This window comes from Pseudorca crassidens, chromosome 4 (genome assembly GCF_039906515.1).
Source record: "Pseudorca crassidens isolate mPseCra1 chromosome 4, mPseCra1.hap1, whole genome shotgun sequence".
Taxonomy (NCBI): Eukaryota; Metazoa; Chordata; class Mammalia; order Artiodactyla; family Delphinidae; genus Pseudorca; species Pseudorca crassidens.
Window position 1 is genome coordinate 347,734 of NC_090299.1, and position 23,714 is coordinate 371,447.

The 23,714-nt window shown below is 58.1% G+C and overlaps 1 protein-coding gene across 4 annotated transcripts in view; it reads right to left on the reverse strand.

The window, feature by feature from the left end:
* Nucleotides 1-23,714, reverse strand: part of GAK (cyclin G associated kinase) — a 49,609-nt gene that overhangs the window by 1,958 nt on the left and 23,937 nt on the right. For 2 of the 4 annotated variants that reach the window (XM_067734784.1, XM_067734788.1), the window contains exons 12-25: nt 18,204-18,253; nt 17,522-17,670; nt 17,037-17,159; nt 16,201-16,334; nt 12,892-13,086; nt 12,457-12,574; nt 12,081-12,160; nt 8,329-8,522; nt 7,504-7,647; nt 7,018-7,410; nt 6,607-6,780; nt 5,877-5,987; nt 4,800-4,916; nt 94-318 (exon numbers count right to left, since the gene is read on the reverse strand). In XM_067734784.1, the coding sequence (XP_067590885.1) occupies nt 94-318; nt 4,800-4,916; nt 5,877-5,987; nt 6,607-6,780; nt 7,018-7,410; nt 7,504-7,647; nt 8,329-8,522; nt 12,081-12,160; nt 12,457-12,574; nt 12,892-13,086; nt 16,201-16,334; nt 17,037-17,159; nt 17,522-17,670; nt 18,204-18,253 (2,207 nt within the window). The remainder of the gene's footprint in view (nt 1-93; nt 319-4,799; nt 4,917-5,876; nt 5,988-6,606; nt 6,781-7,017; nt 7,411-7,503; nt 7,648-8,328; nt 8,523-12,080; nt 12,161-12,456; nt 12,575-12,891; nt 13,087-16,200; nt 16,335-17,036; nt 17,160-17,521; nt 17,671-18,203; nt 18,254-23,714) is intronic. The other 2 variants (XM_067734787.1, XM_067734785.1) reach the window with 2 other exon arrangements.

Below are 23,714 nucleotides of genomic sequence, written 5' to 3' on the forward strand. Positions count from 1 at the left end.
CTCTGAGCTGGACAAGGCAAAACGGGATTTCACTGTAACCACTTCACAGCAAGCTCAGAAACCCACACACGCGGCGAGAGAGGAAGGACTCACCAAAGCTGGGGGCGCGGACGCCCCTCTCCTCCCGGCTGCCAATCACACTGAAGCTGGAGTTGTAGTTTGGCCGTGGCTGTGCACTGGCCGTGGGGGCTGGCTTGGCCTGGGGGGGCCACGGGGCGCCCTGGGCTGGGGGCCGGCTCGTCTGCCAGGAGCCGCTGGCCTTGGGAGGGGGGGCTGCTTTGGGACCGAAGCCCCCAGGAGTAGGTGCAGCAGGCGAGCCTGGGGAGACAGTTCACGTGGGGAGTGTCACTGACGGCCTGAGGACCGGGCGCTGTCCCGGCGGGTACTCGGCCCTTGCAGGCAGAGGACACACCCCCGCGAAATGAACGTTTCAGGTCGGCCGCCAGGACGGGCGGCCTCTAGGTAGCCGCACAGCTGGCCCGTCTGCAGGGGCTGGGCCGGGTGGGCTCCCCTCCCCACTCGCTCAAATGCAGGGCTGAGTCCAGGAAGCTCCAAACCAGCACCCAGCGCCCACAGGGCCCCCGAGCAGCACCACGCAGGCTACTGCTCCGTGCACGCAGGCACGTGCCGCGTCACGCGTGCGTGGTTCTGTGCCACTTCACACGCGTGCAGTCACGCAAGCACTGGGCTAAGATGCCCCCGTTCTCTGTCCTGTGACCTTTCACCTCGAGAACATTCTAGACGCAGAATCACAGGGCAGGCGGCCCTTGCGATGGGCTCTTCTCACCCAGGACCCACCCACCTACCCACTCGTCGCCAGCAGCCTGGCAGGTGGACGCGCCACAGAAGGACTCCGGTGGGTTCCAGTCTGTGGAGATTACCAACAGGGTCGCCCTGAGCACTGCTGCGGAGCCTCCCTGCTCAGCCCACGTGCGCCTCTGGGATAGACGGTGGTCGTGGGTTCGGCTCTGTGAGAACCGACGCCCGCCTCGAGTAGCCGTCCTGCACGCCCGCCAGCTCTGCGCCCGGCGCTGCACCCCGTCGAGACCCCCCGCGCCTCCAGGGCCGCCAGTGACACTAGACCTCTCCCCAGGCTGCCGTTCTCTTCACCACTCACCCGTTTTCAAGTTGGATGTGTTTTGCTCTGTTTTTACTATTCTTACATATCCTAGATAGTTGTCAGATACGTGGTTCAAAGCTATTTCTCCCACCCTGTAGCTCTTCATCCTGCTGAGAGCCTTTAGCAGGGCACAAGAGGTCTTTTTGATCAAGTCCAATTTATCCATTGTTTGCTGACGGATCGTGGTCCAGGAGACACTAAAGGCGACGTCCCCACAATTTTCTCTTTTCTTCTGAAAGCTTTACAGATCTATGGCCAATTCTGAGTAAAATGGTCATCTACCTGCTGTTTAAGGTGTGCAGTTCAGGTGACGCCACTTTCTTGCCGCCCCAGCACCGTCATGAATGGTTTTGCACCTCTGGCAAAAGTCCGTTGGTCTTACTGGTGTGGGGCTACTTCCAGGTCAGTGATCTGCGTGTCTGTCCTGCCCACAGCACGCAGGCATGGAGGAGGCAGGAGGCCTGGTGGTTTGAGCCTTAACCACCCCATTTCCTGACTCTACAAACAGTCTACAGCAAGCTCGTCTGTGTCTGCAGGAGCCCTCACTGGCATTTCTGGTGAGGACGGTACTGACCCCACTGGCCACTGCAAGAGAACCTTCCTGGTGCGGGTCACCGGGCTGCGAGCTCATCTGTTTACTGAGGTCTTCCCCGCTTGATTTTGTAGCTTCGCGAGTCCTGTGTGTGCTTCGTAAGAGTAATATGTTATGTGTTTCTTTGTTTCTTCTTTTGCAGGGATTGTAAACGGTGCTGTTCTAAATTCTGGGCTCCTTGTGCATGTTGTTAGTAAACAGAAATACCCTTGTGGTGTCTGTTTGTTGATCCTGTGTCCTGTGACCCTCCTGAACTCACTCTGGGACCTGAAATGCTTTCACAGACCCCCTGAGATTTCCCACACAGGCAGCACGTCGTCCGCACATGACAACACTGCCTGTGTCCCTTCTGTCCCTTTCTTGCCTGCCTGCACCACCTGGGCTGACCCTGGGGAGTGTGTGGTCTTCTGAAATCCAGCGCAAGCCTGGCGGCAGGACTCTGCAGGTGCTCCCTATCAAGCCCACGGGCTTCGCATTACTGGTCTGTTGAGTGTTTATCACAAGTAGGTGTTGAACTCCGGGGAATGCCTCTTCTGCACCACCGATGTGATCACACGACTTCCCTTCCTAGGCCAGTTAACGCTGTGTATACATATACATATGTATATGTACATATATAATTTTTTAAAAAATTATTTATTTATTTTGACTCCGTCGGGTCTTAGTTGCAGCACGAGGAATCTTCTCTAGCTGTGGCGCGTGGGCTCCAGGGCACGTGCGGGCTCAGCAGTTGTGGTGAGCGGGCTTAGTTGCCCCGCGGCACGTGGGATCTTAGCTCCGCGATCAGGGATCGCACCCGCGCCCCCTCCGTCGGAAGGCGAAGTCTTGGCCACTGGGCCGCCAGGGAGGCCCCTGTGCGATGCTTTCATACACTGATGAGCTCTCTGTGCAGCTCTCTGTGCTGATGACTGGCTTTGATCTTTGTGTCTGTGTTCATGAGGGACGCTGCCCTGTGGTCTGTAGTTTCCTTCTGTATCGCTTCCATCTGGTTTTGGTATCAAAGTAATACCAGATTCATAAAATCAACTGGAAAATATTCCCTCCTCTTCCTATTTCTTGGAAAAGACTGTGTGGAATTGGTATGAATTCTTTAAACATTTGGTAAAATTCTCCAGTGAACCCAGATGGGACTGGAGATTTCCTTTATGGGAGGTTTCTAACTATGAATTCATTTTCTTTATGATTACAGACCCACTCAAACGCTCTACCTCACACGGGGCACACCTGAAGAACTTGTCCACCTCACCTCAGTCCCAGAACTGGTGCTGAAGCCGTAAGTCCATTTCCCTTCAGAGCCTCTGGGGTCTGTGGACATCTTGGGTTAACCCCTCTTTCTTAATCCATCTTAGCAGAGATCTGTCAACTTTACCGATCTTCTCAGAGAACTAGCTTTTTGATCAACCCATTTTCTCTAGTTTTCATTTTCTATTTCATTGATTTGGGCTCTTTATCATTTCCTTCCATTTGCTTTGAGCTTATTTTGCTTTTCTTTTCAAATGTCTTCAGGTGATAACTCACAATACTGATGAGACGTGTCCTCTTTTCCAAACTACACGCTTAATGCTACGTGTTTCCCTCTTGGCACTGCTTTAGCTGCATAACCCAAGTTTAGATGTGTCGTGTTTTCATTTTCATTCTCTTCGACACGCTGTTTTATTTTCCTTGAGACTTCCTAAATAACCCGTGTTATTTAAAACTGTGTCATTCAAGACTTCCCTGGTGGCGCAGTAGTTAAGAATCTGCCTGCCAATGCAGGGGACATGGGTTCAAGCCCTGGTCCAGGAAGATCCCACATGCCGCGGAGCAACTAAGCCCATGCGCCACAACTACTAAGCCTGCGCTCTACAGCCCGCGAGCCACAACTACTAAGCCCGCATGCCACAACTACTGAAGCCTGTGCACCTAGAGCCCGTGCTCTGCAACAAGAAGCCACCTCAGTGAGAAGCCCACACACCACAATGAAGAGTAGCCCCCGCTCGCTGCAACCAGAGAAAAGCCCATGTGCAGCCATGAAGACCTAATGCAGCCAAAAATAAACTTTTTTAAAAATTTAAAAAAATAAAAAATAAAAGTGTATCAATTTCCAAGAGTTTGAAGATTTTTCAGTTATCTCGCTGTTACCAATTTCTAGTTTGATTCCATTTGGTCACGGAATGATACGGTCTATATGATTTCAGTTCTTTTAAGTTTGTTGATGACTTTTTATGGCCCAATACATGGCCTTTCTTGGTGGTTGCTTGGGTGCAGGAGGAGGTGTGTCCTGCTGCTGTCAGGCACAGTGTCCTGTGAATGTCCCACAGCTTTGCTGACTTTCTGTCTGGTGGCTCTATCTTTGTTGACAGAGGGATGCTGAGGTCTCCAACTAGAATGTGAGTTTGTCTGTTTCTCCTTTCGGCTCCATCAGCTTCATGCAGGACTCTGTTTTCTGAGGGGGTGTGACGGAGGTCTGGGGTCAGTGCAGAGCTGAGGGCTGGGCTCCATCCTGAGAACAGGCGTCCCAGATCCCGAGAATTCCTTTTCACCACAGGCAGCCCCCGAGAGGCTCCAAGTGACCCCGCCCTGTGCTCAGACAGCCCAAGATAGAGGCAGAAAGCCCAGGGCAAACCCGAACTTCCAGGAATGCTCTCAGGGAGACACCAAAACCTGAAATGCCAGGAAGCGTCTGGGGAGATGTTATTTTCACCTAAAATTCCACATGCCTCCCGACTGCCAAGGGATGAGAGACACTCCTGGCCTCCAAACAACTAACGTCCCTAAAAGTTTTCTCAGAAAAATTACTGGCAGTGCATTCTGCTCCCTGGGGAGCGGGGCAGGCACTCTCCACGCTCCTGTGCTGAGACCGCTCCTAGATGACCCCCAAGCACCGCTATGCCAGCGGAGGGCCAGACTCCAGCACCAGTTTTGGCAATTCCTGGTGTTATCTTGGTAACAAGCTCCTGGGATGAAGCAGATTGGGCCTTTCCTGGTGTCGCTGTGCCCTGGGCCTTGGTGGACAGACAGGGTGAGGCCCCACCTCAGGTAGGCGGACACAACACCCCAGAGGGAGGCCTGGTGCTTTCCACATGCCCAACACGGCCCTCAGGTTACCTTGGAGGCCGGAACTGAGGTCGCCGAGGTCTGCAAATGGGTCCTGGCTCTGAGACTTGGTCTGGCTGGCTGGGGGGCCAGGAGGTGCCGGCTGGCCTCCAGGAGAGACGAAGGGGCCTGGAGGAGGGCAGGGGCATTAGATCCAGCACACTGGAGTAGATGTGGCTTCTGCCCTCCCATCTCACGCTCCTAAAGGCCTCGCTCGGCGTTGTCACTGCACCTGGGACGTGGCCACACTCGCAGCCCGAGCTGCCCACATGGCTCCGTGTGGGAGGTCACCTGACAGCTCGTATAAACTGTCCTGGGTTTGTCCTACAACCTCCTGAATCCATCTGAAGTGTGAGTGCACTCTACGACATTCGTTCATTCTAAGTACAAGGTACTGAAACGTCTAAGTAAATCACTGTCCTGCTCCTAATTCCCGTGTCATTCAAGAGTCAACTGTGAGGTCATTACAAATGATGGTAGCTCATACATAAAGAGCTCTTACAAGTTAATACAAAAAAGGTGAATTTCCCATGCAAAAAAATGATTAGAAAATGTGAAACAGTTCTCAAAAGAAACATAACCAAAAACACACAAAATAATGACCTCACGCATAATGAAGAAAAGCAAATTGAAAGAACTGGTAGCCTATCAAACCGGCAGAGTAGCATGTTTCCAATCACAGCCCGTAAGTTAATAAACAGGACTTAAGAGAGAAGCATGTCACAGGCGCCACAAACACCACTGCCTTTGAAAACAACGCACTACCGGAAACTTCGCCACGGGACAGAATCCTGACGTACGGAAAGAAGGACAGACATGATGAAAGTGAGACACCAGAAGCACTCTTGCCCCCACAGACAGGGGACAGACCAGGACAGCCTGCAGCCTCTCAAGGGCCCTGCAGGGCACAAGGAAGCGCTAAGGAACATTCTGGGTGAGAACTTCAGAACAAGCCGAATGAGCGCCCACAGGAGCCGCACGGGGGGACTCGGGACAGTGGCAGGAGGCCCGGCCAGAGTGCCCCTGGGGCGCTGCTCCTGTCTCCTCCTCTTCTGGGGGCCGGGGTCACAGTTACGCCACGTGCCGTACCTTCTGCAGCTGGTGCGGGGGCCGGGGCCTCAGCCCAGGCGTCCCATCCTCCCAGCAGGTCCGGGTGGCTGGTAGAGGTTGTCATCTTGCTGGGCTCCGCTGGCAGGTCACCTGGGAAGACAGCGGCGCTATCAGGTGTGTCCCCGGTGGGGGCGGGCACATGGCCTTCACATGGCCTCCTGGGGGCCCTAGGGGACAGGCTGGCCACAAGCCCCATCTGCGGCAGTCTCGGGGGCCGCCCTCCGTACCCCCTCCACGTGTGGGCAGGAGGCAGGAGGCACACCTGACGGCCGCCCGTGCGGGAGGTGGGGGGCCGAGGTGCTGGGCAGCAGCCCCTGCGGCGCTCCTGGCCTAGCGAAGCCCCAGGCAGGGCTGTGCTAACGCACCTCTGGGGCCTCCAACCCGTCTCCCTCCACACGGGCGGAGGACACATCACACGGTCACTGCACTGACCAAGTGGATGCAGGGAGGCAGCAAGAGGAGAAGCCCACAGGGTGATGCTGAGACTAGCGTCCGCGGTCCCTCATCTGAAAGGGTCTTCAGAGAGGCCTCCTCCCGCCATGGCTGGCCACATGCCAGTGCCCCAGAGCCTGCCTTCCCACCTCCCCGGGAACCCAGCAGGGCATACAGAGTGGACACTGGCTGCGCCCCCTTTCTGGGGGAGGGAGGAGGGCACTGCCCATCTCCCCCGGCCCTGTGGCCCCGCCCCCAGTGTGGAGACCGCACTTACCCAGATGCAGGAAGTTGGTGCCGTGGGCCAGGGGTGGGGCGCTGTGGGTGGCAGGGAAGGATGCAGGCAGGGTGGCTGGAGAGTCTGAATTAAGAAATTCGCCAAAGAGGTCGGGCTGGGAGTGGGGCTGGGCGTCCGGCTCAGATGGCAGCAGGAGAGGGTCAAACGGGTCCGCTGTGGCAGGACACCAGGAAGCAGGTGCACGTGAGCGCGGGTACCACAGTGCACACCCTCAGCCTAGAGGATCGGCTCCGGGACGGCCCTCCCACGACCCCGTGGCCCCGAGAGGGAGGGGCAAGGCGCTGACCCCGCTGACCCCTGCCTGCCTCAGGAGATCCTCTGGGGGCTCGCGGTCTCCCTGAACGGCAGACTGCCGTGACCCCCGGGCCCACTCCTGTCGGCGGCACCTACCGGCCGGGACCGTGGTCCGTGTGCTCGGGGCAGAGGCCGGGCTGGTGAAGAGCAGCGCCGCGTCCCCGCCGAACAGACCGCCTGCGGCACCCTCTGGAGCAGCTGCCGGGGCCCCCAGGAGGCGGCTGAGCAGGTCCGCGTTGCTGGGGGGGCCCCCGCGGGCCTGCGTGGGGGGCACCGGCCCTGCCTCGGAGTGCAGCCCCAGGAGGTCCACACCGTCCTCCTGCGGCAGGTCCGGGCCTGGCGTGTCCTCGTCGGCCACGTCCCCGCTCTCAGCTGACAGCGTTGGGGCTTCCTCGTCAGACGGCTCGCTCACACGTCCGTCCTCGGCCGCAGCAGACGGACCCTCCTCGGCAAGGTGAGCCTCTGGGGCTGTCGCGCAATCCCCGTGCTCTGAAAAGAAGACAACGGTGGGGCGGCTGCGGCTCAGTGCGAAGAGTCAGCACGGGGAGGCCCACGGGGGCAGCGCCAGGCCCGCCTACCCACCCCGCCAGTCCAGCGTGTGCAGAAAGCGGTCGGTGTCCCCGCTGCTGTGCAGTGAGTCCAACTCCGGGGGCTCGGCGTCCGCAGGCCCGGCCTCGGCATCATACTGCGCAGAGGAGCCTGGCTGCCTGGGGAGCTCTGGTTTTCCTGCAGGAAGGGGGATGTCAGGCCACCCGGCCCAGGGCAGCAGCCCGTGTGAGGCTCCGGGGCCCAGGCCCAGAGCCAGGAAGGGCTCACCACCACCAGAAACCCACACACCAACCAACCATCAGTGAATGGGTCCCAGCGTTGCCCAGACGCTGCCCCGGGACCCGTGTGCACACGCGTACACCGGAAACCATACGTGCATGCACACACGTGCACACACGCTATTCAGGGACACTTAGCTGTCCTCACATAACAGAAAAAAATGCAAACCAAGAACACGAAGAAAATCGTTATGTGGCAAACGAAGTCCCAAGTCCCACCCACCAGCGTGCTTCTGATGCTACTTTCTGTAAATGCTATGAAATAAGCCGACACAGCCCTGCTGAGTTGCGGGGTGTGGAGGGGGTGGGGGCTGGCCAGGAACAAACTCTGCTGCGGGGGCAGCCCCGCCAGCTGGTCCCAATCGAAGCCTCGACTTCTTCCAGGTCATGTTCAAAGTTGACACATGTCCAGAAAACGCACCCCCCCAAAACAGCGTGTGACTCAAAACAGCGTGTGACCCCCTCCTGGGGGTCCCAGCCCCACCCCATGACCCCGGCAGGGCCTGCAGGCCACGTGGCTTGGGATCCAAAAACAGACATTGGGCCACCTGCAGGCGTGCCCAGAAAACAAGGATCTCACCAAATTTCGCCAGCATGTCTTGCTGCTCCTCGCGGCTGGAAAACAGGATCTTGGGGTTCAGCCCCCGCATGCTCGCAGTCTCCCAGGGTGGGGCCTCGTGGCCGGGCCTATCTCTGGGCTCCACCTCCACCTCCAGGTTCACTTGGAATAAATCGGGATATTTCTCCTGAATGTCACAAGCGTCCAGGTCATACCTGCATTGGGGAGGCAAGAAGCAGGTTAGGCACGACCACGGGCACTGCGGGTACCACCCCAATGTTCACCGGGAAACGAGCGCGGGGCAGGGCCGCGGGCTCCACAGGCACCCCAGCCCCTGCACTGCATGCTCGGGACGTTCACGCCGCCACTGAGCCAAGGGTCAGAGGGACCGGCAGGGGTGTGTGTGCAGTGGGGCCCGTCCACACCCGCAGAGCAGGACCCCCGCTCCTCCGTCAGGGGAGCGCTCAGCCCTCACTCCTCAGGCTCTGGAGTTCAAATCAGGTCCTCAGAGCTTAAATGCACGTTCCCATAGAACAATGCCATCCACGCTGGTGAAATCCCCAACTATGAACAGATGCCCAGAAACCAACACCTCTGCAATCTGGCGGCAGGGGTGGAGAGGCACCAACCTGTTCCCACTGGGTGGGACGCGGAGCCGGGGGGCCCGGGCACGGGCGGGAGACTGGTAACAGGGCAGCCTGGCAGTGGGGACTGTGGCTGCCACGTCGCTGAACTGCCCTCGTTCTGTGGCTCCGCATGTTTCGAGGGAATTCCTAAGCTCACCTCTGGTGACGATATGGATAAACCCTAGTTCCTCAGCTAGACAACAGGCTCCCAGCTGCTCTTATTTTATGCTAACGTGTTTGCATCACTTACTGCTTTGTGCCTATAAGAAGAGTAAAGCAACAAAGAGAGAAACACAAAAAAGAACGCTGGGGCCCTGAAGGGTGAGGAGTCGAGGGAGGGGCCCTGCCGTCCTCTGCAATGTCCAAGAACGGCCTCCGGGCAGAGGACGGGCCGCAGGAGTGGTCAGGGGTGGTGGTGAGGCCACAGCAAATTTTAGTTCTTACTTCCCTGGATTCAGCAAAATGGGACGAGCGAGCACGCGTGACCCCAAATCCTTCCCACTCCTCACAGACGCAGCCGCCCCTGTGCAAGGAGGGGAATGAGGGGTCTCTGCAGGGGCGAGGCCGGGCCCACGTGGGCACAGGGACAGTGGCCGCACTGCCGTGTGGCCCTCTCAGGCTCCCAGCCTAGAGGCCGCCATGGGCTTCCTTCCTGTCCAGGCCAGGTGCCCACAAGAAGACGACTGCAAGGGCGACGGCTCAGCCGGGCAGGAACAGCTGGCGCGGGGACGCAGGTGGAAAGCCCGGACAGCGATGTTGGCCAAGGGGATCCGGAGGCCAGGGAGGGCCCCGGGAGGGGCCCATCCACAAGCAGCAGAGGCCAAGAAGCCAAGCAGGGAGAAGGCGCGCGGCCACTACGAGCTCAGCTCCAGGGCAGCAGGGCCTGGGGGGCCACTCCCGGCACCATGCTGGTGGCCACCCACCCCCGCCTCCCTGCCCAGCCCCGCCCCGGGGACAGCCCCACACAGGCTGGGGTCTGCCCACCCGTCAAGCAGGCCAGTGAGGAAACAATGAGGTCTGTGAGCAGAGGCGCAGCCCTGCTGCCCCAAGGGTCCGGGGTCTCAGAGGGCAGAGGGCCAGGCCCCGCTGGACAGGCCCTGAGGGGGAGCCTGCCACGCTCAGCGGGAAACAAACGCATCGGCTTTCGTCCCGGACTGCTCGGCACCCCTCCACACTCACAGGAGGCACCCGAGGGATTTCAGATTGCTTCTGCGAAGTGTCCTCTTTCAGCCGCCCGCGGGGCACCCCTTGCCTTTCTGCTATTAAACCGACGAGTCCACTTCTGGAGGCACGACGTGCACAGCGAAGCACAAGCCTACGCACGCGCCTCATAAAGGTTATCCTCGTGGAACAGTCCATTCAGAATAAAACACTGTCTCTTTCCAGACCCCAAGAAGGGCCACGCCCCCAGAGGCAGCCGCTCCTCGGGCCTCCAGATGGGGCCCCACGGGAGGCCTGAGCAGGCGTTAACAGGGTCACGGACGTGACATCACAGCTCACTCTCCAACCGACGCCACGGGGGCCTCTTCTCAGTCTGGAGCCATCGAGCCTGAGGCCCTGGGTACGTGGCTAATGACGCCACGTGCACGTGGGAAGTGCTGAGGCAGGAGATCTTCCTAGTTCTCGTCACAAGAAAACATCTAACTCCGTGTGGCTCCCACGGGGGCTCCCCCCCCCCCCATTTCCTTGCCCTCGCGGCTCTGACCTGCTTCCCTGGTGATGAGGGACGTGCAGACTGGCTCAGGTGCTCGCTGGCCGTGTGGATCCGCCAGCCGAGTCCCCTGCCTGCTTTTAATGGGCATCTTTCTCTTTTCGTTCTGTGCTTCTCTACGTGTCCACGTCTGACACACACACTGCAAACATCTCGTCTGCCTGAAAACATCTTCGATTGGCTTTCGCTTCTGAAGGATGACTTCACAGGAGGCAGAATTTCAAGCTGGCCAACGTTCTCCTCAGGCACTTGCCGAAGATGCCCCCGGCTCCGGCTCCCACCCCTTGGTTAAAAGGCAGCTGCGGTCTCCTTACTTTGAAGGTCCCTCTTCTGGGGGCTCCGAAATGGTCGTCTTTGGTTTTCAGCAATTTGCAACATGCTGAGGAAGGCGTTTCCTTCCTTCTTTTATATAAACTCCTGTTTGCTGTTTTCAGAGTTTTTGATTCCATGGTTTGACGTTTTTCATCAGTGTACGGAAATTTTTGGCCGGTGATTTTTCCAACATTGTTTCTGGTGTGTCCTCTTCTCCTTGGACTCCGAACAAAGGCACGTCTGACCATTTCCCAGCCCCCAACACCCCTGCGACCCCTCTGTATCCATCTCTCTCTCACCATTGTTCGTTCCTGTGTCTACTCTGCTACCGGGCACACGGCTCAATCCTCAGTTCCAGCTGTGACGTTTCTCAGTCCGAGAGTCACACCTGCCTCCTTTTCACACGCTCCAGCTCTGCGGTGAAATCCCCCTTGTACTTCCCTGAACACACGAGACAGTCAATGCCGTCTCCCGGCTCCAGCATCAGATTCACCTACGGGCCTCTCGCCCAGCTCTTCTGCTTGGTCTTCAGTCATCGGGTCTCTGAAGAGAAATGTCTGAGGACACAAGGACACCTGAAGCTCTGGGACTACCTTCCTCCAAAGGAGAAAAAACCTGAAACCTTAAAGCGTGGCATTCCTCGTCTTTGTCACGTTGGCACGTTAAAAAAACAATACACGAGGTGCCAATGTGGAAAACATACTAAAAGACAAGAACACGGAAACTCTTAAAGGAGCAACAACAGGCAGAAACACAGACATGCCCACGGCCCACGACGCTGGCGCTGTGAGGGCAGCTGGGCGGCTCTCCCTGAGCCCTTACCACAGGCAGCCCTGGCACGGCACTGCCCTGTGTGAGCCCTCCCGGGACCCGGGGCGTCAGAGCTCACGGCCCTCCCGGGACCCCGGGCGTCAGAGCTCACGGCCCTCCCGGGACCCGGGGCATCAGAGCTCACGGCCCTCCCGGGACCCGGGGCGTCAGAGCTCACGGCCCTCCCGGGACCCCAGGCGTCAGAGCTCAGCACTCCCGGGACCCCTGCCAGTATCAATCGCGCTGCACTTGTCTCCACACCAGCCACGGCTGGGGTCCTCTCGTCCGCCCCCCTCAGTGTGACACCAACATACTTTGCAAATTTCACAGTAGCTGCATTCCGAGGCACAAACCCTGTGTGGAACTGGATCTGGAACATCTTCATGGACGCCATCTGCAGGGAGAAAGCGAACAGAAGGTCCTCAGGCCGGGAGGCAACGCCAGGCCCTTCACGGGTGACCAGCTGAGGCCCCACACGGGGCTCCAGGGCCAGGGACACACAGAGGCTGGGGCAGCGCCCTAGCCAACAGGCGGCTCCTTGGGCCCATGGGGAGGCCCCAGGGCCACAGCTGGGCAAGCTCAGGCTACAGTCCCTTCTGCCTCTGCCACACAGGTGGGGACACAGAGCTCTCACTGCGCTTAGAGAACCAAGCTCGCCCACGAGCCAGGGGCCGCCCGGCGCCCGCTCACCTTAGCCTGCAGCCTTCCTCCCAGGGTGGACCTCGCGTGATAGATGATGATGAGCACGTCTCCCTGGACCGTTATGCCCAGGGGAATGACCGCTTTGCCGTCCTCGATTTTAAAATCCCTGGAGAACAGAACCAAGAAAAGCAGTGCACTTAGGTATAAGGTGCACCGTTCTGATGAACTGCGACCCACAGCGCCAGTTTCTTCTTGCCTCGCGGGTTTTTCTGCCAAATTACGTCAGGCGTGGGGGGAGGATGGTCCAGGAGAGGACTTCCAAGGAGCCACCCAGCACGAAGACCCCGAGAACTCCCCCACAGGCCCTGCCGGCCCCGCCTCCACGCCCACCGCCCAGCCGCAGCCCCAGAGCACAATTCCCTCCTCGACAGCCCCCAGAAGATGAGGCCGCGGGGCGAGGAAGGGCCTGAGCCCCGAGCCCACCTCATCTTGTCGTACTCCTGGGACGTGGTGGTCACACGCTCATCCCCCACATAGACCTCGCAGAAGGGCCGGCAGCCGTTCCGCTGCTTGCTGAATAGGGGCACAGGCGTCATGACCACGGCCTTCACCAGGATGGGCTTGCTGTGGGGCGTGATGGGCTCCTCTGCCACCATGTCGCACATGTACTCGATGTACCTGGAGGGCAGGAGGCACACCATGTCACATGCGTGTTCTGTGCAGGAAAACGGGCCACGTCACATGCGTGCTCCGTGCTCAGCCCACGCACCGCGTCACACACATGCTGTGTGCAGCCCACACACCACACGTGTGCTCCGTATGTGCCCACATGCCACGGCGCACCCGTGCTCCGTGTCTCTGGAGCCCATCAGGTCGTCAGTCTTTTCTCAATCACACGTAAGCATCTCATGCTATAAATTTCACTGAAAGCAACGTTCCGGTGTCATCTCATGAATCTTATGTTTTAATTTTCATTCAGCTCAAAATATCTTTAAATTTCCCTGAGATTTCCTCTTTGACTCACCAGCTACTCATAGGTAGATTGTTTCACTTTGAAATATTTAAGGCTTTCCAAAGCCACCTGCTGTCACTGATTTCCAGGTTAATTCCACGATGGCCTGGGAACACATCTGGCATGATTTCTATTCTTCCCAATCTGTCGCGGTTTAAGAGCCCGGAACATGACCCTTCTTCCCAAGGGCTCTGCACGCACGTTGCTGTCGTGGGTACACTCCGTGGCTCTGAACCGGCCTGCCGACCTGTTCCACTGCTCACTGAGAGGGACGCTGCAACCGCCCCCGTCCTGCTCTGTGGACCTGGAATCCGCTCCGCCGGCTCCCTTGGTGGTTCCGCAGCTCCTCTTTGTGGCACCGCCGCAGGGCGTCCATCTCCCGCGCTGGTCTAACCCGTCTCCCAGGGAGGGGAAGGAGCCGTGGCTGGCTCCAAACTGACAGCAGGCGACACTCCGTCTCGCCACTGCACTCTGGCCGCTCCCGAGGTCCGCAGTGGAGACGGCCACGTGACAGGAGACCCGGGCGCCTCTCGCCGACAGCAAGAAGCCAGGACCACGACCCAGGTCCACAGCCTACAACCTGAGTGACCTTGGGAGCACATTCAAAACTGAAGGAGGAGGAGACTGCCCGAGTCAAGGCTGAACTGGACGCCTGACCCGCAGGGACGGGTGTTTCAGCAGCGGGGCCTGTCGCACATGCCCTGCACACAACCCTCCTCCGCCCCCGCCGTCACTGCTACGGGGCAGGCCCGCAGGCAGCGTGCGCTCGGCCAGGGGCCCGGCACACAGGTGACGCTGAACCGGCTTCGCAGCCAGCCGGCCGCCCGCCTGCCTCTGCAGCCTCGGCTTCTCCTTCCTGATCTCCTGGGTCACCCAAGCACGTCCCAGGCCGCCACTCGCATCCTCTGCTGACGTAATGACGGCCCTTGAGAAGAACCTTCCCTGCTTGCACCTCCACTCCTGCCGCCCACCTTCCGGAGCGCCTGTGCGTGGCTCTCGGCAGTGTGAACGCCGGAAGCCAAAGTAGGTTTTCCGTGTGTGTGTTTTGTTCTGAATCCCACTTGGTGTCCTCTGAGCTTCTTGGGTTCAACGTCTGCCGTTAATTTGGGGAAATTCTCAGCAACGCCTCCTCCGTGCTCCCCCTTCCTGCTCCGTCTCCCCCGGGGGCCCCAGTGGTGCGTCTGTCCGACCACCTGAGATGGCCTGACGCGTGTTCCGATGAAGGACATCTACAGACCCCTCCGAGGTCGCGGCCCTCTCCGTTTGGGTCTTCCTTGCTCCCTCCCACCCCCACCCCTGTCATCAGAGTCTTGGACGCGCAGACCAGCGACCAGCAACTCCAGACGTCCCATCACGGTTCCGAGTCTCATGCGAAGGCTGCTTCATCCGTATGTCCCCAGGAGATGACCTCGTGCCCCCTGAGCAGCGGCCTCCCCCTCTGACCTGTCCTGCAGGGCACAGACCACCCCCCGCCGAGCGCCCTGTGGGTGGGCGCCTGTCCCTCCTTGGACTGGGAGTGAGCCGATGGCTCTTCTCCAACAGGTTTGAAAAGTCATGCATCTGAAGTGGGCACCGCTCTTCTATAAGCTGTTGGGCCGGGCGGGGGATGACGCTCTCTACATCTGCACGTCTCCAAGGAAGCAGCCTGGGGTCTGCTGGGGGCCCTGGGGCCAGGCACAGACCGGCAACAACGATACTCTGCTGGCTCTGACCCCCGACTCTGAGCGCTCCCGAGCGGCACCCCAAGCTGCAGGCACAGTTTGGGAACCCCGGGTGTGCCCAGATTACGGAAGGTGACATGCTGAAAGGGTCGGCAGCCTGTCACCCATGCTCGGCGGCGCAGCCCTTGCTCTGCCACGCCTTCTGCACGATGGACAGGCCCGCCCCGCCCCGCCCCACCCCGAGCCACACAGAAGACACGACAGCGTGCCAGCTGTCTCGGGGTACACCCTGCCCCTGGGCAGCGAGCCAGTGGGGTGGGTCTCACAAGCAGGAGTGGGTCAACCACCCCACACCGCCATCGAGGCAGTGCAGCCATCCCGAGCGGGAGGAATGACCACAACGGCCCCTCACTGGCCTGGACGCCTTCTCGATCTCCCTGCCAGGGCAGGGGAGGGAGGCAGCAGGGCCCAGGCGGCCCCGGCTCTCCCCACTCTCGGGCCCTGTGTTGTTCACGCCAAGGCCCTCCCCACAGAGGAAGGAGATACTCCCCCAGTACCCGACGGGAGTGAGCAACTCCTCAGGCCTGAGCGTGAGGCTCCCCCCTCACTGCAAGGTGGATGGAAGTGGGGAAGGCGGTCTGGGAGCAGGCAGTGGCCCCAGGGGGCAGGGGGTGGGCGGTGGCCAGCTGCAGCCCTGGGAAACCATTCCCTGTAAGTCGTCAGCAGAGACAGCCTAGAAGCTGTGTCTCACGGACCCTGACATGGAGGACGCACGGCGGAGGCGGTGCTGCCACACAGCTCCCAGATGCCACCTTCCCTGCCGAATGGAGCCACTGGGCCACGTGTGCAGAGGTGGCACCCAGGGGCTGCCCCATCGCCAGCGAGCAAGTGGCCTCACGCGCTAGGAAGGTTGGCGCCCAGGCCCCGGGCAGAGGCGCAGCCCCGCTGCTCCGGAGCCCCGACAGGGCAGAGGCGCGGCTGCCCCGACTGCGCAGGCGGGCCCGTGCTCCACCCAACACCGAGGTCCACACCCGCGTGAAACCCTGCCGTCTCCCAGCACCCACAGCTACGGCCTGGCCACGGTGACGCCGCACCCAGGCCCCACGGTGGACGCCATACCTTTTGTGGGACGGCCAGATGCCCGGCGGGCAGCGCTTCATACTGAACATGTACACGGCGGCCTCTGCGGTGCTGAAGAGCCGGCAGAAGCACAGGAAGGAGCAGACGGCCACGGCAGAGGCGGCCCTCCCGTCCTAGGGCAGATGCACGGGACAGGCTCAGGCGGCACTCACTCCCCCAGGACAGTCAGGGCCTGCGCCTGGGGCCGGGGCTCATCAGGGAACTTAGGAAAACCCACCTGATGAGGTGAGAACTCAGGGAGCGGAGAGAATACAGGCTCCGCAGCAGAAGGCACGAGGCGGCCGGGCACGTGCTGCTCTGTCAGGGTCCCCACCTGACCTTGGTCCCCACCCGACCTCAGCGCTCGGCACGTCCATGTTCACCCTCGCGAACCCTCTGCAGCGCCACCCTTGGTATGATGGTCACCCACACCAGGACGGCAGTACTGACGGTCGAGGGTGGGTTCTGGCAGGTGCCCCACTGGGTGTGATACCCACAAACCCTCAGCCCCAGGGTGGGCTCAGAGACGGGGTCCCAGGAGGCAGGCTGGCCTCCGTACGTGGGTGCTGCCACGAGGGGGCCCGCACCTTCCATAAAAGGGGTGGGGGGGACCCTCAGTGAGGACGGTCTTCTGCCAGAAGCCCCTGTTGCCAGGGACCCGGCCGTGACCCACAGAAGGTGCCAGGAGCCGCCTGCCGCAGACCCCAGGGCAGAACTGCTGCTCCCGGGAGTGGTGGGCGTCGGGGTCACCACTCGGGACACCCGGCCGCCCCCGCCTGACCCTCTGCACGTCCCCTCTGTCCCCTGAGTGTCCCAGGGCGGGGCAGCTTGCTCACCACGCAGTGCACCACGCAGACGTTCCCGGGGTCCTGGCGCAGCCAGGCGTGCATGTTCCTGCAGAGGCTGTACAGGCTACGGAGGCTCGGGGCCCGTCGGGCTGCCCAGCCACACTCGGAGACCTGCAGAGAGGGCAGCTCGCCAGCCGGGGCGCAGACACACGGGCCCCACCCAAAGCACCCCACCACCCCCAAACCAAGCGCCGCCCCCCGCCCCCCAGGCGCGCGACAGGACTCGGGAGCCAGGCTCTGGCAGACGTGGCAGAAGGAGCGCAGCACCCGCCCTGTCTGCGCTCAGGGTCAGTATAAACACTGTAAAAAGCATCCACGTCCCGAGCGTTTATCCGCCAAGGAAACTGCGTGGTCTCGCGTTCCCTCTGGAGGCACCTCAGGCTCAGCGATCCTCAAGACCCTGCCCCTTCTGCGCAGTGTCAGGGGAGGACCAGCGCCACACGAGGCTGAGCGAAGCCACAGCCCGTGCTCACCCGGTTGTGGAACTTAGAGGCCCGGTACGTCCTCAGGGACAGGTTGTAGACAGCGTAGCGGCCCGGGTGCTTCGCGTCCAGAAACAACCTCACGTCTTCGATGTTGTTCTTGATGGCCGACTCCACACCTTCCGCCGGGAATGACATCACTGCAAGAGAGGAGCCCCCGCAACCTCTACAACCACAGGCCAGATGCTCGGGCACACGGGGGGCCTGCTCCTCGTGGCCGCTGACCCGAAGGTACAGTGAGTCCTGAGAAGGGGCGGAGCAGTGGCCTACAAGCCCCGCCCCACCGCCCGTCAGATCCTCTGGGATCCCCAGATGGTGGCCCGAGACCCTCCTGAGACGCAGCTTCTGCCGCAGAGCCTGAAGCGCCACAGGAGCTCCCCAAGCGTCTGGACTGTGGTTTCTGCCTGGAGACCCACATTTTAGTATGTGTGGCCTCGCATTATCTCCCTCATGACCTCAGCGTTTCAGAAGGTTCCAGACCAGGGGAGAAGCTGGGTTGACACTGGCGTTATCCACCGCAGGGCCTAGAGGCACACTGGATGCAGGGGTGGACACCCTAGGCCACATCTCGGGCAAGGGAGTGGCTGCCCAAGAGGCCAGAATCCCACGCACCACCCTCACACAGGAGAGCGCCAGAAGTTCATCCTTAGTTAAAGCTGGCAAAAAAACGCACCTGCAATTCTGGACGTGATGTAAGAAAGATCCAAATCTCCCTTCGCATAACTGGAATTAAAAACAAAAGGGCACTTGGTTATTATAGGAAATGTCTACGGTTAACTCACAAGAGCTTAAACAGAAGCAAGTCCCTGAGAGGCCGGGGTGTGTGGGGGGTGGCCCTCACCGCTCAGGCTGCAGCTCCCGGGGACACCGTACGTGCACGTGTCAGTGTGCACGTGTGTACCTGGGTGACTGCGTGCATGCACATGTGGGCACGTGTGGAGCTGACATCTACCTAAGAGGTGGATGAGAAATTATAAACTGCAAGGGGTGGAGAGGCGGGGGTCCCGATCGGAAGGGTCTTTAATTCTCTTACTACCAGAAGGTGGGACATAAGGAGCTGGTTTGGGAGAGAGATGACAACAAAAATGGAAGACAGAGTTTTCTGACCCAGTACAAAATGTCTGGCTAATGAGAAAAAATTACAAGGCACATGGGAGGCAAAAAGCAGAATCTGAAGAGACAGAGCACGCTCAGAGCCAGATGTGCCAGGATGCTGGGATTATCAGACAGGGACTGAAAACAACAGTGGTCAGCGTGCCGAGGGCTCTAATGGGTAAAGTAGACAGCATGCAGGACATGAGGGGAATGTGAGCAGAGAGGTGGAAATCCTAAGGAAGAGCCGAAAAGAAACGCCAGAGATCAGAGCCCTGCAGCAGAAATGAAGGCTGCCTTTGACGGGCTGATTAGAGTGGACACGGCTGAGGAAGGAACCTCTGAGCGAAAGGACATCTCGACAGAGTCCCTGAAAACCCAAAAGCAAAGGGAAAAGGCTGAAAGAACAGAACATCTAAGGCCTGTGGGGCGAAGGTGTGACACAATGGGGAATCCAGAAGGAGAAGAGAGGGAAGAACAGAAGAAATACTGAAACATTTTAACTGAGAGTTTCCCCAAATCAATGTCAGACACCAAACCACAGATCCAGGAAGCCCAGAGAACACCCAGCAGGACAAATGCCAGAGTAATTACACCTGGGCATGTCGGTTTCAACTTAGAGAGAATCAAAGATAAAGAAAAAAATCCCAAAGGACCTGGGGGGTGGGAGGGGAGGGGGACACTACCTACAGGGGAACTGAGATAAGAATCACATCTGACCTCTCCTTAGAAACCATGCAAGCAAAGAGTGAAGCGAGATATTTACAGTGTTGAGAGAAAAACCAGCAGCCCAGGATTCTGTACCCTGAGAAATTATCCTCCAGAAGTGAGAAGTAAAGACTTTCTCAGAGAGAAATTGGGGGAATTTGTTGCCAGTAGATCTACCTTCTAGAAATGTTAAAAAAAAGTTCCTTAGAAAGAAGGAAAACGATAAAGGTCGGAAACTCAGATCTACTAAGGAAAGGAAGAGCATCAAAGAAGAAATAAGTGAAAGTAAAATAAAGATGTTTATTTTTCTTATTTTTAATTTATCTAATAAGTTTGTTCAAAATAATAATGGCAACAATACACCCGATAGGTATGCCTATGTACATATTTCACGTATAGACACACATACTCCAACGTGCCTGTGTACAAGTGAAATGAACAACAATGATACGAGAGCCAGGAGAAAGGAATTAGGATTTCTGTGGCATTATGAAGCACACCCACTGCCTGGGAAGTGATAATATGCTATTTGAAAGTGAACTTGGGTTAGCTGGTAAATGGGCACACTCTAGGGAGACCACTGAAAACAGCAGAAGAAGTATAACTGATAAGGTCGAAAGGAGAGAAAAGGGATCATATAAAATGCTCAATTGAAACCACAGAAGATAGGAAAAGAGTGGAAGACAAAAAAGCACCAAAGAACAACGGCGAAGACTAGAAAACAGTAACAAATAGGGAGGCTATTAATCCAACCCCAGGTGCCGCAGAGACACTGCGGGCTCGGCTGCAGCCCTGTGCAGTGAAGCAAAGGGGCCATGCGGACGGACGTTTTGGTTCCCAGCGCGTCTAAACGCTACGTTTACGCAACACTGTGGCCTATTAATGCAACAGTGTTATGCCCAAAAGACAGTGCCCATCCCTTTAATTAAAAATGCTTTATTGCTAAGAAATGCTACCCATTGTCTGAGCCTCCAGTGAGTCTCAGCAGTAACATCAAAGAGCACTGATTACAGATCCCATAACAAATACAATAATGAGCAAATGTTTGAAGTACTTCAAGAATTACCAAAACGGGACACAGAGACACAAGGTGAGCAGACGCTGTTGGAAAAAGGTGCCGACAGACTCGCTTGACGCAGGGCGGCCACAGACCCTCACTGCGTTCTAAGTGCAGTAAAGCGGGGTCGGCCTGTGTACCAATAAACACTTTAAGCACCAATGGTCTAAATACACCAATCAACACAGGGCTTGTCAGAGTGGATCAAAACATATGACCCAACGATGCTATCTACAAAGTAACATGAAGCTGAGCATCTCCTTGTAGTTTATTCATAGTTTGTCCTCTGTTAATTTCCTTTATGCGTTTTTCCGTTTTCCTATTAATTTTCATAATCCACTGTATATAACGGATACTATTCGTTTTGTGAGTTACATAGTTTGAACCTATTTACTCCCAATCAGTGCCACATCTTTCTGTTAAAGAAACGTGTTTTTTCAAGGAACAGAGAATTTTTAAGTTAGTTAAATTTATTAACCATTTTCTCCATGGCTTATATATATTTTTTCACGTTTAAGATATCTTCCTTACTCTGGTGTTATAAAAATGTTCCTCTATATTTTATTAGTTTTTCCTAAGAAATTGCTTTTCACAACTAGATCTTTTAACAAATCAGAGCTACTGCATTTGGCTGTTATTAGACGGGACCCAATTTTCTCTTCTTCTACACAGCTCCCCATGGTCTCAGCAACACAGACCCGTTGGTCTGTTATTTTCTTTTAGACTGACATTTCGTGTTTCATACTATCCCTACCTAAGTACATGTCAAGCGTGAGTCTAAACGCTTGTAACAACACAACAGATGTTTGAAAAAAATTGGTAAAGAACAGAGTTTGCCTCTTCTTATTTTTAAAAACATCGCCGGCCATTCTGGATAACTTACACGTGCATTTTGAGATTGAAATCTGTGGAAACGACATCAGGACTTTTATTTTTATTGCAAAGAATTCATAGATTAACTGAGGAGCAACGCGACCTTCACGATACAAATTCTCCTAAGCGTAAAGACGGCGCGCTTCCCCACCTGTCTCCTGTTTCGGTCGTCAGTGCCAGCAGGGTGCGGGGGCTGCACGCGGTGCCCTCCGCAGGCCAGGCCGGGCCAGGGGTCAGCCGCGCTGCCGCGGGAACACCCCCCGCCCGCCCCGCACGGCCAGCAGAAGAGTCAGCACCATGGAGACCGACTGTCCCCAAACTGCCCATGAAGTAGACAAAGCACTACGCCCTCAACGGCCGCACGGGCAACCGGGCAGGTTTACTCCAGAATTCCCGTGCGGGAGCAGAGGGGTGAGGACGGCCAGCGCTCCTGGGGGGAGGGGGGAAGGCCTGTCGCCCAGACAGCAGCGCGCGGGGCCGCGAGGGGCTCGCAGGACGAGCCGGGACAGCGCCCAGCTTGGTCGGCGGCAGAGGGGCTGCTCCGGTCGGGGGAAGTGAGCAAGAATCGAGAGCAGTCCCCAGAAGGACGTCCAGGTGGATCAAAAAGCCAGATGTGCGCCAACCAAGCATTAAAAGGTACACTTACAATACATTCAGACATTTAAAAGGGGTGTGTGTTTTTTCTGCCACGCTGCGTGGCTTGTGGGATCTTGGTTCCCTGACCAGGGATCGAACCCGGGCCCTCAGCAGTGAAAGCACGGAGTCCTAAGCACTGGACCGCCAGGGAAGTCCCTAAGATGTGTTTTAAATCAGGTCTGATCTATTTACAACTTGGGGCACGAAAGGCTTCCTAAACGAGAAGACAAAAGACGGAAAGGGAACTGTGAAAAACTCGTGTTTTAATTAAAACGAGCAACAGACAAGAAGGCATTTGCTGTGTTTACCCTGTATGAAAAAGCTAGTCTCTAGAATGTAACGTAAAATCAGTAAGAAAAACAAACACCCAACAGGAAAAAGAGAGGAGGAAAAGAGCAGCAGTTCACAGGGACCCGCGGCCAGAGGTTCGCGTCCCCAGGCCCACAGGCCACAGGCTCCACGTGGGATACCTAGTGCTGGGGAAGCTGGCGGGGCCTGGCCACCCACCCCGCTGTCCCTGAGGAGGGGCCGGAGCCCCCGTGGCAGTGGCGGGGGTGGGGCAGGTCAACACTGAGAGTGCAGACACCGCCAGGCTGGGAACCCGGGGAGCCTGGTGGGGGCGTCTGTGAAGACCTGGCACGGGGGCTCTAGGACATGTGGACGTGTAGGGTCTGACCTAAAACTGGTGAGAAACAAATGAGACCACAGACAGGTGAGGGCTCAGGGTCAGGCCCACAAGCCAGCCATGCCTCTTGGAGGCCACGTGGGACAGGCTGCACACGCAGGGACGGTCCTCCTCCGGATAGGCCCTGGGACTCCTGGGCCCACATACCCTGAGATGAAGGTCCTGCCTGCGGCCGAGGGGCTGGCAGTGGCCCTGAAGGGTCTCCATCACCAGGCCCCATCTGGACCTTCCTGTGGCAGGCCTGAAGCCCAGCACACGGGGCTCCGCCTGGAGGACCCCCTCAGGGAGCTCAAGCACCGTGGCCGCTGCGCCTCTGACCCTGCAGGGGGAAGGCCGCTTCCGTGTGGATCTTCTGCTCATTTGTGGATGTGGGGAACAAAGAACAGGAAGCGTTCGCTGCACGTGTGCAAGCCTGTCGCTGCTGGGATGCTCCCCCGCTCCAGCCAGCAGCCTTTGAGAGCAGGACCCCGTGTCTGGGTCCTTCCCCGTGACGGGGATGGCAGTGTGGGGTGGCCTCCCTGCTTTCAGGGAAGACCCGGGGTCCCTTCTGTCGGAAGGGCAGTTACAGGTCACAGTCCTGGGCCGGGGCTGTCACCGTTCCTGGGCCTTCTCATGGGGGAGTCCCAAAACGAATGAGCTCACACTGGTATTTCTAAACCAACTTCACAAACACAGGGCCTCACAGACTTCTTTCACTTCCAGCAGGCGTCCTGGGCGAAAGGCGGTACCCAGGCTGACCCTGGTCCTCAGAGGGGCTGTAGGCAAGGCTAGCCCCGGCAGGCGTCTGGCGAGAGCAGGAGGGCGCTGCCCGTTCTCACGACTGACAGGAGTGGCCATACGCCCCAAATGCCTGGAGAAAACGGGGTCCATGCGGAGACCTGCAGCCTGGGGAGCCGAGGGCTCAAGTGCCCCATGGGCAGCCCCACGTCTCTGGGGCCCGGCCTCGCAGCTCGGCTGGGAATTCAGTGTGTCCATCTGTCTGTCCATGACTCCACGGGGAGCTGAGCTGTGTCCTTTCTTTGAAACAACTCGCAGCTACGAGGGCCGCTCGCCAGCGGGTCTCACGTGTCCTCCGGAGATTCGGGACCCTGGGGGTGGTCGTGGGACCCGGCGCACGCACCTTTCCTCTTACT